Here is a 15,230-nt window from a genome sequence, read left to right as displayed (position 1 = left end):
CTTCAATCAGCAAATAAGTTTAGTTCACACAAATGTTAAGGCATGTAGTCATGAAACAAGCTAATTTTAACTCTAAAGTACCCCCTTACTTGTCCTCAAACACACACACATAACCCTTCTTATTCACACCTGTTCTCTAAAAACTTATGTGCCTTTACACTATTAAATATAATTTGAGATATAAATGAACAATGTAAACTACAATTATAATTCTAAAAAATCAACAATTTTTTTCATTAGTTATTTCTTCAAGCTACAATCCTTAGTTCAGTGATCCCAGAATTGCTTTATAAAGCTATCTTGGTATATGTATATGAATATCATAATTAAGACTCAAAAAAAATTTGTAGTGGTGGTGGATTTATGATTATGAAAAAGACACTAACATTTTGTCTTATGATTATGAAAAGGACACTAATGCTCCTGCTGAATATAGGTGGTAACTAGGCACAACAATTAAACTTTCTATGACTTGCTAGAGAATGATGTGCCTTTCTAAATAGGAATCAGGTTTTGAATAAAGTGAAAACTGAGAGAAGCATTCACTCATTCTATTTGCAAAACAAGAGCAATATATTCTCAGTAAAAAAAAGAAACAAATGTGGGAAGTCAAGCACTAATACTAGCTGGTAAAATTTACAAATATTTTAATTACATACACCCTATTTTTTTTAAACAAAACATATACATATTAAAAAGAACAGCTTCAAATTTCTTCCAAATTTGCTTTCAGATGTAGGTGAAAAAAAGCAGATAAACTTTATAGATTTCTTACTGTCCAACTCTCATGAAATATTCAAACTAATATTCCATTAAGAAGATATGCAATGAGGCACACTTTCTAGTGGCTGACACCCTCTTCTAAACCAAAAGAGAAAAGGTAAGGGTATAAACAGCAAAGTAGTTGTTTAACATTTTCTCATTTCTATAATTTTACTCATTCTGCATACTTTTAGAAAATAAACTCCTGTTTTAACTAAGACTATTAAGTACAAAACTATTTGTTGTTTCATTTGTAGATATAGAATTCTACAAACATCTGCAGCAAGCTCATAAAATGCTTCTACTGTCCATATTATCTATGTTTAATATACACCAAGTGTTTTGATTAAACAAAGCTAAGCTATTCACAAAAAGCTGCAGAAAATTCATGCTATTAATCAAGATTAAAATTTATAAATTAAAAACATGGTCATCTATACATAATGTACAGTCATGCATCAAAAATGAATACTTTGTCTCCTAAGAATAATTTTCACAGGCAAATGCTGTTGCACAAATATTTGCTAATGCAAACGAATGGATTCTTTGTAAATCTGCACTAACACTTTAACCCCCCAGAAGTTAAAACTTTTGGCATTTTTCTCAAAGGCTGTCCAAAGTTGACATCTGTGGGGAAAGTTTCAATTCTTTTGCATGTTTCAGGTGCTTCATCAAGAAAAATTTCCTAAGGCTCAGGCACAACAAATATGAATTTTTAAAAATCAAATATAAATACCTTTATCAGTTCAGCAAAAATTTCAAATAAAAATTTTACTTACTTTATATTACATATTTCACCAGCGTTATGTGTGATTTAACGAAGTGTAAAATAAAATGTATGGTTTTGTTTCTAGTTTTTGCTTTCACATCTCAGTAAGATAATTAAATTTCTTGAAAAACTACGCACAGCAGCCAAGAAAATACATTATACAGGTGGGGTGGGGGGGAATCTTACATACTGAACTTACAAAATTGAACTTACATAATAAGTGACTATTTTTCAGTGTCTGAAATGCTATCAACTTTATAAATAGTCTCTTTGAAATTGTGCTGTATTTCAGAACTTGTTTTATCAATGGAGAAATCCAGTGATGTTTAGAAAAAAAACTTCCAATTTTCTCTGAAAATACTAACTGGAATTTTCATGGGCTGGTGACCTCCAACGTGACTGCAGATTTTTTATTATAGAGTTTGCCATGCTACCTAGCTTCTCATGCATTTCAAACAGCTGGCTTCCTGAGTAATTATGGAGATCTTCTGAATCCAGCTGAAGGGCAAGAGCGCTGATCTGTGCCAAAAGATTTTTAGATAATGGGGTTTCTAAATTAACAGGATCAATCAAATCTAAAAGAAGAAAAAAAAAACACAATTATATCTGTACTAGAAAAAAATTAAATTGTTAGGTCATCTTCTAACTTAATAAAAAGTTTAAGTGCTTAAGTTTCAGATTGAGAGAGATGGCTCAGGTCTCCCTGTTCGTCAAGGAAACGAGGAGACAGAAAAATCTATTACAGCTTATTATTCTGTGCATTAAAGAACTATCCTTATTTGAGACCTTTATGGACTATAAGCAGACAATAAGAGAAAAGCAAGTAGACATTGAAGGAAATCAGTTATTTTTTCATACTTGACATCAAAGAAATTCTGTCATATTAATAAAGAAAGACCAAATTAAGTTAAAAGCCTAACAAATTAATATTTCTTCAAGGAAGTAGCTATCCCCCTTTGCTAAAATATACCTGAGGCAAGTCTTTCTTCATCAGGAAATAGAGATTTATTTTCTATTCCATTTATTGTTTTTTCAGAAATATCAAAAACTGGAATCTCTTCTAGTCCACGAGTTTTCACCTTGATTATACATTCGAAACAGTAAAAAAAAAAAGAATAAATAAGTAAAGCTTAAAACCAACAAATTAAAATTTACTTAATAAAAATGACAGCATAGACATGGTATACAAAATGTGTTCCACCACTTTAATTAATTTCTTAATAACGCTAAGAAATTATGTTCTACCAAACTATACAAAGCATTACAAATTACTTCCTCAAAGAGAGTTGAAAATTTACAATATGCCACAATGGCTTTCCCAGAAAAAAAACAGGTTAACTGAGAAAATTACATTGTACTTGCCAAGTTCAACAACGTGGAGAAAAAGAAATTGACAGCAGAGATTTCCAAGTTTAAATAGTATATGCATTTCTTTTAAAAATAGTACAATTTTCATAGAAGTTCCTAAAGCCTATGGACCAGTGACCGAGAAAACACGATTACATTCAGAAAGTTAAGAGTTACTATTTAGCAATTTCACTTCTAGGTATATATCCAAAAGAAAATAAAACATGTGTCCACACAAAAACTTATATATGAATTTTTATAGTACCATTTTTTTTTTAGAGATAAAGTCTCATTATGTTGTCCTCAGTAGAGTGCTATGGCATCACATTCACAGTAACCACAAACTCTTGGACTTAAGCGATTCTTTTGCCTCAGCCTCCCAAGTAGCTGGGACCACAGGTGCCTGCCACAATCCCCAGCTATTTTCTTATTTCTTACTGTAGCTGTCATTGTTGTTGGGCAGGACCAGGCTATGTTTGAACCTGCCAGCCCCAGTGTAGGTGGATGGAGCCCTAGCCGCTGAGCTATTGGTGCCAAGCCAATAGCACCATTATTTATAATGGTAAAAGTTGAAAAAAAGTGAAACATCTGCTAGCTGACAAGTGGACAAACAAAATGTAGCATATCCACGTAGCAAATATATTTTTTTCTTTTATTTATTTTTTTGTGGAGACAGTCTCATTTTATCATCCTCAGTAGAGTGCCGTGGTGTCACACTGCTCATAGCAACCTCCAACTCCTGGGCTTAGGCAATTCTCCTGCCTCAGCCTCTTGAGCAGCTGGGACTACAGGCGCCAGCCACAACGCCCAGCTATTTTTTTGTTGCAGTTCAGCTGGGGCCGTGTGTGAACCCGCTGCCCTTAGTATACGGGGCTGGCGCCCTGCCCACTGAACCTACAGGTACCACCCACAAATGTTTTTTCTTAAAAAAGCAATTCTAGCATGCAACAACATGGATAAACCTTGGAAACATTATGCTAAGTGAAATAAACCTGCTATCAAAGATCCCTGTTGTATGGCCCTACTTTTATCAAATGTCCACAATTAGCAAATCCACACAGAATATAAATTAGTGGCTGCCTATGGCTCAGGGGTAAAAATGAGGAGTGATAACTAATGGGGTCAATGTTTGAGTGATTAAAAAAAAGTTCCCAAACTAGATGATGGGGATGATTGTGTAACTGTGTGAATACACCAAAGACCATTTTAAAGTCATATACATTTAAGGATGAGTTAATTTTATAATATGTGAATTGTATCTTAATAAAGCTGTTAAAAACATACATAAAGAATTTTCAGAGACATTCCCAGGGCTCATGGAAATTTAGAAATTCTTCATCTATATGATTGAAAATTACTATCATAGTTTTTGGTTTATAAACTTACTAGTTAACAAATATTTTTTGAAGACCACAAATAATAAAAAATCATGGACTTCTGGCTTGGTGCCTGTGGCTCAAGCAGCTAAGGTGCCAGCCACATACACCTGAGCTAGTGGGTTCGAATCCAGCCGGGGCCCGCCAAACAATAATGACAGCTGCAACCAAAAAATAGCTGGGCGTTGTGGTGGGCGCCTGTAGTTCTAGCTACTTGGGAGGTGGAGGCAGGAGAATAGCTTAAGCCCAGGAGTTGGAGGTTGCTGTGAGCTGTGATGCCACGGCACTCTACCCAGGGCAAGAGCTTGAGGTTCTGTCTCAAAAAAAAAAAAAAAAAAAAAAAAAATCATGGACTTCACAGGTATAGAAGATGTCTTCAATAGGTGCCAAAACCCAGATTGACAAAATTCCACTAGAGAACACTGTTTTTCACCCGTAACATACTCTATTTTTCATTTACTCATGACTTCTAATATAGGTTGAATATACCACATTCAAAAATTCAAAATAAAAAATTTAAAATTTTTGAGCTTTTTTTTTTAACATGATGCCCAAAGGAAACATTCATTGGAGTATTTTGAATTTTCAGGTTAGTGTGCTCAACCCATACATTAACTGTACAATGCAAATATTTCAAAATAAAAAAAAATCTGAAATCTAAAACATTTCCCTTATTTTGAGACAGAATCTTACTTTGTTGCCCTTGGTAGAGTGCTGTAGCATCATAGCTCACAACAACTTCCACCTCTTGGGCTCAAGCCATTCTCTTGCCTGAGCCTCTCGAGTAGAGCTAGGACTACAGGCACCGGCCACAACACCCGGCTATTTGTTAGAGATGAGGTCTCGCTCTGGCTCAGGCTGGTCTTGAACCAGAGAGCTCAGATAATCCACTCACTTTGGCCTCCCAAGTGCTAGGATTACAGGTGTGAGCTACTGCGATTAGCCCTAACATCTCTGGTCCTAAGCATTTTGGATAAGGAATACTCAACTTGCAGTGTCAATGAATAGAGGATTTCTAAACGAATTTTAGGAGTCTGTGAATCCTTTAGAAATTATGTGCGGTATCTTCTATACATATTTTTATGGGAAAGATGCTTAGTTTTGATCAGAATCTCAAAAACTTGATCACCAAAAATACTCAACATATAAAATGTAGAGAGGAAGAACCAGTAAGAAAAAGAAGTCACAAACGTGCAAGATATAAAAATTAAAATACTGTGACCTGACAATCTGAATGTATATAAATATCTAGGTTTTAGTAACCATGGCATTAATTACCAAATGGAAATGAACAAGAAAAGGCGGTAGAACAAATTAAAAAAATAAAAGACATTAAAAACAAATCTGAGGTGTACTACATAAAAACAGTACAATACTAAATAGCAAATTCTGTTTCATTATAAAGTCATCTTTTAAGTTACTCTTGACTAGGGGGAAGGAATAATAAAATGGGCTTTTAAACAAGAACAGTTTAACTTGTGTATTTAAGTATGTCATTTAAGTGATATCCTATGTCATTTAAGTAATATCCAAGTTTTTACCTGCTGCTCGTGATAAACTCTGAGAGCTCTTTTTACATTGGACACTTTTGGAGAACGAATAGGAAGAGTTTTTATTTCCGATGCTGTAAGAGTACTCAAATCACCAATTGTTTTTATATTCTTGGCTCTAATGAGTTGTCCCAGGCCTCTTGCCCTGAACAAAAAATAAAAAGGAAAAAAAAAAATCATGGTTTTATTTATATGCCATTTCCAAGAGCTTATCTCATTGTATTGCCCCTTAAATTCTATGATAAGTTTGTTTACACAGGCCCACCTAGCGCCACAGTGAGAATAGGTATGTGTGTGTGTGTATATATATATCTCTCTTAAAATCTGAATCTAAAATACATGTTTGGCATAAGCAATAGCACTGGAAACAATCTAAGACTATATAGTATACCTCATACTTTACATATGTTATTCTCTTTCATACACAGATTCGCAGCTTTCCTTGAGCATACATAACAGTTTCCTAAATGGTGGATCATAGCTCAGGCTCCTCGCTCGGATTTTTTTTTCTTTAACCTCTCCTAACCTAACCTAGACTTTTCATTTTCCCCCTCCCCAGTTGCTATAATCAGAAGTGGACTCAGGGCTGTGCATAATTTGCTCGCACCTGTAATCCCAGCACTTTAGTAGGAGTCTGAAGTGGGAATATGCCTTGAGGCCAGTAGTTTGAGACCAGCCTGGGTAACAATGTGAGAATATTCTATTAAAAAAAAAAAAAATTACCCAGGCATGGTGGCACACGCCTGCATTCCTAGCTGCTCAGGAGATTGAGGCTGGAGGATTGTTTGAGGTTACAATGAGCTATGACTGTGCCACATTGTACTCTAAGCCTAGGTAACAGGGAGGACCCTGTGGCCAAAGGAAAGAGGAAGATAAAGAGAAAGAGAAAAGGACTTGGTACGCCTAACATACTGCATTACTGAATCATTACATTCTTTGAAGAAGTTTTAGAACACTTCATCTTTGGCCATTACGCTGTGATAGGGCGCCTGGTAATACAATTAAAGATGAAGTACCTCAAGGCATCACAAGCTACTTGAAGCATTATTTTATCAAGATACAGTAATCTAAAATAGCTAGAATAGCCTAGACACAAGCATTTAAGTTTCCAAGACTCAAATCAAGGAAATAAACTTTTTTTTTTGAGACAGAGCCTCAAGCTGTCCCCCTGGGTAGAGTCCCGTGGCATCACAGCTCACAGTAACCTCCAACTCCTGGACTCAAGAGAGTCTCCTGCCTCCGCTTCCCACAGGTGCCCACCACAACACCTGGCTATTTTTTTTGGTTGCAGCCTTCATTGTTGTTTGGCGGGCCCGGGCTGGATTCGAACGTGTCACCTTAGGTGTATGTGGCTGGCGCCTTAGCCACTTGAGCCACAGGTGCCGAGCTGGAAATAAACTTTTAATTAAAAATAAAATAAACATAAAAGAGCTCATGAACAAGTTTTATGTATGTGAACCTCTTTCTTCCTATACATGCTCACATTAGCTGTGTGATTTTGGTGGTAATCTTCACATAAAGTGGAAATGATACTCAGATTCCTCAGTGTTTACACTAGGACTAAACAAGATAATAAATGTAAAGAGTTCAACACAACACCTGAAATGTTAATCACATATTTATTATATTAGGGCAACACAGGAAATATTTATTATCTCTGGCCCACCTTCCTAGCTACATTTTTACTTCTTTTTTTTTTTTTTTAGACGGAGCCTCAAGCTATCCCCCTGGGTAGAGTGCCATGGCATCACAGCTCACAGCAACCTCCAACTCCTGGGCTCAAACGAGTCTCCTGCCTCAGCCTCCCAAGTAGCTGGGACTACAGGCGCCTGCCACAACGCCTGGCCATTTTTTGGTTGCAGCCATCATTGTTGTTTGGCAGGCCCAGGCTGGGGATTCGAACCCGCCACCTTAGGTGTATGTGGCTGGCGCCTTAGCCGCTTGAGCCACAGGCGCCAAGCCTACATTTTTACTTCTAAAAAAGTTATGTCAGAGTAGGGTACCTCAACTATAACCACTCACCACATATTTGATGTAATCTGAGGTAAAATTATGTCAACTGGTGCCACACAGTTCACCAAAGCTGGGTAAACACTTTCCATTGGACATGGCATGGATTCTTTGGCCATTTCTGCAATCTTGAACAAATTTCAAAAGCCATTAAATAGAGGTTACCTGACTGAACATGAAAATATAAAGTTACATGAAAACTAAAGCACTTCTTACTAAACACTTCTTTGAGCTCTTAAATTTAGGGCTACGTGATCCTGGGGACAGAAATCCTTTGATTGAAGTGGTATTATGCTAGACAGAAGAAAGGAGAGAGAAAAAAAAAACTCAGAACCCTAGGTAACTATAATTGAACAATTTTATTTTCACAATCTAAAACTCAATAATTCTTTAAAATTTCAGAAAACATAAGACTGATCCACTACCTAACCAATTACTTGCTGGATCTTTATTGACTCTACCCACTTTTTCTCTTTATATCTGCTTACTATGTTCTTATAAAAGAATATATCCCAATCACAGAATTTGCTTCTCAAGTAGTTCTTTTTAAGACAAATCATGAACATGCCATTCTGTGTCTGTATACATCTATGTATATTTTAAAGCCAATAGCTTACCTTAGATTGTGCAGTAGGAGAAGTTTTAGCACTTTTTACTACGGGGGAACTATTTGAAGAATGAGACCTAACAACAGAGCATCGCCTATCAATGTCATCTGCCAATCCTGCTTGGTATATCGGGTCTGCAAAGGAGACACGGCGAACCTGAAAGCATAGGTCAGGCTTTTATTTAAGAAAATTAAAGTCTAAAAAAATTGAAACTATAAATTCTCATTATAAGGTTACTAAAAAAAGAACATGGACATTACTAAATATAGAACATTTAGTTTCTAGCTAAATTTTGTTGGAAGCCAAGTCCCAGGACTGCTTTCACAGGTATTACTCAATACCAGTTCATCCTAATTATCTAGATCTTAAACTGCCTCTGCATAATAGAACACCAAAGACTGTGAAACACACAGTAGTAGGAATTCAACGAAATTGCACGTGGCAGTTAAAATTGTATAACCTCACTCTAATAACCTTATGGGATTAGGTATTAACTACTTATAGGATTAACTACTAAAAAGATCTCAAGGAACAATATGAAGAAGTAAAAACAAGTAACTGTCCTCTGGTATATCTGACTAAGCTCTATTCTAAACTCTTTGAAGGTACCAGACTCAGAAATGGGGTACAATTTTTGTTTCTCTTAGGTGCAACTTGAAGTAATTCTGGTCTTTTCTAAATACCTACAGGTAGTTGCTCATTCAGCTATTTAATATAAACACACAATAGAGCACTTTATTCCATTAGTATGTTTTTATGTATCTTCTCATCTTGATTTCTAAGAGCGGGCAGTTTCTATACATACCTGCTACAGAAAACTATAGTCCTAAATAAATATTAAGCATGAACCACTATCAATCAAAAAGCAACTAGTTAACTTCTATTAACAATCTAAAGCACACAGAAAAATTTGTTAGAAAAATTTCAGAGCCAAAACCACCAAGAAACAAATTACCAAAAACTCCCCAAAAGTCATCAATCCTAATGCACTCTACCTTCACAAACTTTTGAAGGATTTTTATGGTTTATTAAACTTAAGATTCTTAAACAAACAAAAAAACCTCAAAAACTAAGAATAACCTGTATACAATAGAAAACAAAAGCTCATGAGTTGTTAGGTCTTCCTAAATTGATAACCTCTGAACTCTCAGAAGAATTCTCAGTTATCTTGGAAAGTTGAAAAGTCCTAAGAGTACCAAACAGGGATTAAGAAGGTAAGTTTTCAAAATGTGCTTGCTGAATACAAAAGGCAAGATGTCATGTTTATACATAAGAGCATTTATAACACGTATTCTATGCTAAAGTGCAGGTTCAACTTCAAAACTAAGAAATGTTAACATCACACTTTTTCACAACAGACAAAGCCAAGCTGTGCAGCACATGTTACTTCTCCTTTTAAAACTTTTTTATTTATTCATCCAACAAATTATAAGCAAGGTATAGGGCCAAAAGCCAAAGCAGATATATAGATAATCCATGTTTTTTTCTAAACTAAAGGGGCTACACTTTAGCTCAGAAGATGGGATATAATTAAAAATCACATCCACAAACTGATTAAAGTATAGCTTAACAAGATTTTTCCCCTTCAAATTAGATATGGTTGGGGCAGCGCCTGTGGCTCAAAGGAGTAGGGCACTGGCCCCAAATGCTCGAAGTGGCAGGTTCAAACCCAGCCCCGGCCAGAAACTGCAAAAAAAAAAAAAAAAATCTGTTAAATTAGGCATGGTCTTGTGGCTCATGCCTGTAATCCTAGCACTCTGGGAGGCCAAGGCGGGTGGAATGCCTGACCACAGGAGTTCGAGACTAGCCTAAGCAAGAGCGAGACCCCTCTCTAAAAATAGCTGCACATTGTGGTGGGCGCATATAGCCCCAGCTACTTGTGAGTCTGAGGCAAGAGAATTACTTAAGCCCAAGAGTTTGAGGTTGCTGTGAGCTATGATACCGCAGCATTCTACCAAGGGTGACAAAGTGAGACTGTGTCTCAAAAAAAAAAAAAATTACCTACATGGTCTGGAAAAGAAATAGTTCATATAAACACCTAGGTAAAATAGCTTGATGTCCCAGCACACAGTAAGTGCTAAACTTGCTTTATTAATGGCAATCAGTGTTACCTGAGCTCCTAAATCTGTTCCTCATATGATACAATGGTATGAGGAGCAGAAAAGATGTTAAGAGACTTACCAATCTTACCAAAGGTGAACAATGCATTCAGCTTCGTTTTCCCTACCTTGTTAATAGGTGATGAGATCTCTTCCTCCTGGGGCCTTTTTAGTCCTCGCTTTAAAATGCTGGTGGATGGAGAAGCCAAAGGCGACCAGACACAGCGTGTCTGCATGCCACTAGGACTGTCATTTGCTGATGCAAGCAAAGGATCAAGTTCCCTTAATTTTTGAGGAGATGCATTATCTTCTATTACCAGTTCAGAGATACCCGTTTCAGATGTCAGAGATTTCGATGGCTCCTCCAATCTCTCTGAAGGGCAAACTTCCTGTAAAATATCATTTCCCACTACCATTTGATTGTCATCTGCTTTTATTTCTTTAGCTGTATTAAGTTCAGTATCTGTTTCAATTTTATTACAGTCAACCTTTTCTTCTTTAGTGCTCATTTCAAGTGTGTCAGAAACAAAGTTGTCCATTTCTACATTCAGTCTTTTTCTCTGAGTTTCCTCAGATCTACAGGTTTTGATGGATACATCCTCATCTTCTCTTTCACTGAGGTGGTCAGGTTCAGTATTCACCTCATCAATCACTGTTTGTTCATAATTTTCCATTTCAACATTCATTTCTTCAAATGAACCTTCATCAGATATATCACTTGCTCCATCTAGTTCTCCAACTGGTGTTTGTTCTGGTATCTCAGTCTGAGTATTCACTGCTATAGGTATAGTATTATCAGAATTAAATTTCTCAGTTGCCACTTCATTGGCATTCAGTTCTTTAGATATGTCTGCTTCAAATTCACCACTTCTTCCACTGTTTTCCTCTGTTGCTGCTGGTTCAGAAATACCAGTTTTGGCGCTCTGCTGTTCAGAGATGATAGCTTCAGATTTATCAATTTGTACACTGAATTGCATGGTTTCTACTTCCTCTAGATGGGATTCTGTTATTTCACATGCATTTTTTCCAACATTAACAACACTCTGAAGGCTTAAATCCCTTTTCAGGGTAATTTCTGATTTTTCTTCTTTAGTCTCTAAAGAACATTCCTGTGAGGTATCTTTGGAATCACCTAAACAAGGGCCAACTGCTATAAATTTTTTATTAGGTGGCTCTTGGCTTTTAAGAGGCATCACTTCACTAGAATCCCTATCACAAATTTCCTCTTTAAAATTTATCATCTTGGAAGGAAGAGTTTCTTTAGTAGTATTTTCTTTCATTTCAGTTTCAGATTCAATTAATGAATTATTAATAGTATCATTATCCTCCTTGAGACCCAAATGAAAATTCACACTGTGGTGCTCATCTAAAAATTTTACTTCAGAATATACATTAGCTTTTGAAGTTTCTGATACAGTTACTGGTGCCTGTACATCTATCTTTGCTGTTTCACTAATCTTCACATCATAATTTTCTGTGTTCTTTAACCCAACTAATGACTTCTCTTGAAGTTGTAATTTTTCCCCACAGCAATCACAACCTTTAGATCTCCTCACCCTTCTACTTCTCTTATGCTGACATTCAAGGGTTTGTGGAGTTTTTTCATGAAGCAAAGACATGTCTGATGTCTGTATTTTTGAGGATTCTCCTACACTATTGTTATCAACACAGTCTCGCTTATGTAATCTCTTATTGGCATTTCTAGTCCTTAGATTTGATTCTGGCAGGGGTGGACTTGAAAAACAGTATTCTTCACATTTGCTAGTTTTACTTTCTCTCTCATGTATATTTGCTCCATCATCAGAAACTTGTAAATCTGAAGATATAGAATCCTCAAGTGTTGCAGTACTACTTTCATCTTTTTTTTCACAAACCTGAGACTTAATGTCTACTTCAGAACTTGCTTTACAATCATGTGTCTGATTTTCAGCTTTTATACAGTCCAGTTTTACCATTTTCTCCTCTTGATCTTCAACATCAACACTGTCATTGCTTTTACTCTTCCATTTTCCAGATCTCTTCTTTCTAGAACCTTCTTCTTTTGCCTCAGAACTATCAGATTCTGAGTTTTCAATGCTGGAAAGAAAACCCTGAGATGCTCTTCTTGTTTGATACCGTGTTCGGCCCCTTACTGGTTTCTCAGAGGACTTATGTGCAATGTCCTGGACACCATCTCCCTCTGACTTAATATTCTCAGGGTCTGGCTTGCCTTTATTTTGGTCAATTTCTGCATTAGCACTAGTTTCCCCTAAAGTCTTCTCATGTAAATTATTTCCTTTCTCAATTAAATTTTCCTGTACAATTTGTTCACAAATCAGTTTTTGCTTAGGCAGTACATCTTCTTTTGTATGCAATGGACTCTTCTGAAAAGGTTTTTCTTCTTCCTTACGTCTTTCCCTTTTTTGATGATTGTTTTCCTTATCTTGACTATCAGCGGTAGATTCTGATATTTCTGAACGTCGCCTTGAAGATCGCCTAAGGGTTTTTTGGTTTGGAGTTATGCTACTCTGACTATCCTCATTTACCATTTGGTCTGATGGTATTACTACTGGGGGTGTATTTTCTTTGGATTCCAAATTAATTTCTACATTTTTCTCTTCTACAGTATTGTTTTCCAACGTGATAGCATTTTCAACTGTTGATTTAAGCTTGGTATCTTCGTACTCTACTGCAGATTGAGAAAGATGAACCTGATTATCTGATGTATGTTCTGTTTGATTAACCAAACAGGGTGGGTTATTTTCTAAGATTACTATGCCTTCAATAGATTCCTGAGTATTTTTGTCCTGTTCAGATCTCATTATGGGCTTATACCTTTTATTCCCTGCTTGTTCAGCTTTACCCACTCTCCGGCCTGATCTCTTAGTTGCAGTCGATGCTTTTTCAGAATCAGATTTTGAAAGAGTCATTTCTCTTCGCTTTGCTTTTCGTGGAATATCTGTTTTAATCATGTTTTCTTGGTTATTTTTCACTGTAATAGTTGATGACATGTCATTCAAGGGGGATGGGCTAAAAGGTCTATTTTCTGAACCATCAAACTTCTCCAACGTAATAAAAGTTTGCCTCCGAGGGTGTGGGGAAGTTCCAGAAATAGTGGCATTAGCAACTGAGCTACTGCTGACAAAAGAATTTTCTGTACTAGATGTACATTCGGTTGAAGTTTTCTTTGATGGAATTAAAGCTTTTTTTCTAGAATCATTTTTTTTAGCACTTAGCTTTTCTGGACTGGTTTTGCCAACAGAACCACACTCATTATTTGAAGTCTTTTCAAGATGTTCACCCATACCACAGTTTTCCGTGACATCTTGGGGAATGACATTATCACTCTCCATTTGTTCCTCCTGCACAGAAAAAGTACATATAAAGATTAACCAGCAAACAAGACTGACTTTCTGGGAAAATTTTGTGTAGATTCCAATAAACATTCCATAGGTAGTGGCAGATGCCTATTAATCTGCATTCCTAATTATACTCAATAAATGCCAAATACATTTATTTTAAATACACATACCAGCTATAACTCTATTTGTACCTAGGGAGTAAAGAGCTTATAGAATAAATCTTAGAACCAATTAAAAAAAGGCTTACAGACAATCTCATAGCAGTTTAGGAGACTCTTTAATGGCCAGATGATTCTAATAATCCCAAAATATGAAATACCAAATATACCTCAAACATCATTTTGGAATCCTCCTTTTGTTTTCTGCTTAAAGTAGGAGTTTCCCTGAAATAAATAATTATATGAATTAAAATGTTGATTTTATAATTACAGAAATAAAAGTTTGACAGCTTCCATACTTACATAGACTCTTCCTGACTGTACTGAGAAAATAAGGTATCTTGTGAAATATCCAAATTATTATACATGGTAGGAATATCACACCTGAAAAAGATTTTACTTAAATTAACTCCAAAACTCTGATGCTATACTCCAGTTATAAATGAAAACTTAGAATTCTACCACTAAGCGGTCTTTTTGTATACTTTCCAGACATTCCATGAAATAAGCAATCTCCCAATCTACTGCTTCAGTAAAGCAATTCAATTTGTAATAAACATTTGGTACATTACCTTGTATCTATAGGTAGGTAGTATTATACATTAAGAAATTTTACGTATATACAGTGTATATGTTTTGACATTAAAATTTGGCATACACAGTGTCTTAGTTCTAAACAGTTATAAAATGCCTACAAACCTCTTTGTTTTGAGCACTTCTTTTTGATGTTCAGTTAGTATTTTTTCCTTCATATCTTTTCCTTCTGGAGGTATAAACACGAAGTCAGTAGACTTTTCTTCTTCTAAAAGTGTTTCACTCTTTACTTTTAGAGATGAAGATTCAACTTTCGGCTAAAGATTAAAAAAAGGTAAATGTACATTTTAGCTTCCAAATTATTTTCCAACATTTCCATCAATCTGTTTGCTAATACTGATATAGTTTTTCAATAACGATTGGAAAAGTTTGAAGTTCAAGCCCATATAACATTCGTGACCATTAACAAATTAGTATAAAACCAGGTGCAGTGGCTCATACCTATAAATCTCAGCACTGGGAAGCCAAAGTGGTTAGACTGCCCAAGCACAGGAGTTTGAGACCGTCTAAACAATAATAAGACTGGTCTCTTAAAAATAAAAATTAAAACAAAAAAATATGGCTTGGTGCCTGTGGCTCAAGCGGCTAAGGCACCAGCCACATACACCTAAGGTGG

At 35.9% G+C, this 15,230-nt stretch overlaps 1 protein-coding gene across 3 annotated transcripts in view; it reads right to left on the bottom strand.

Annotated features, from left to right (window-relative positions):
* Positions 1-1,575: 1,575 nt before the first annotated feature.
* Positions 1,576-15,230, bottom strand: part of RIF1 (replication timing regulatory factor 1) — a 60,308-nt gene continuing 46,653 nt past the window's right edge. For 2 of the 3 annotated variants that reach the window (XM_023515033.1, XM_023515034.1), the window contains exons 27-36: positions 14,720-14,871; positions 14,324-14,404; positions 14,191-14,245; positions 10,650-13,862; positions 8,432-8,578; positions 8,031-8,108; positions 7,827-7,942; positions 5,796-5,949; positions 2,502-2,610; positions 1,576-2,106 (exon numbers count right to left, since the gene is read on the bottom strand). In XM_023515033.1, the coding sequence (XP_023370801.1) occupies positions 1,892-2,106; positions 2,502-2,610; positions 5,796-5,949; positions 7,827-7,942; positions 8,031-8,108; positions 8,432-8,578; positions 10,650-13,862; positions 14,191-14,245; positions 14,324-14,404; positions 14,720-14,871 (4,320 nt within the window). In that variant the 3' untranslated portion in view covers positions 1,576-1,891. The remainder of the gene's footprint in view (positions 2,107-2,501; positions 2,611-5,795; positions 5,950-7,826; positions 7,943-8,030; positions 8,109-8,431; positions 8,579-10,649; positions 13,863-14,190; positions 14,246-14,323; positions 14,405-14,719; positions 14,872-15,230) is intronic. The other variant, XM_023515035.1, reaches the window with a different exon arrangement.

This window comes from Otolemur garnettii, unplaced genomic scaffold (assembly GCF_000181295.1).
Source record: "Otolemur garnettii isolate 467f Iridium unplaced genomic scaffold, OtoGar3 scaffold00064, whole genome shotgun sequence".
In the NCBI taxonomy this organism is placed as follows: domain Eukaryota; kingdom Metazoa; phylum Chordata; class Mammalia; order Primates; family Galagidae; genus Otolemur; species Otolemur garnettii.
This window is presented reverse-complemented; position numbering and strand designations above follow the sequence as displayed.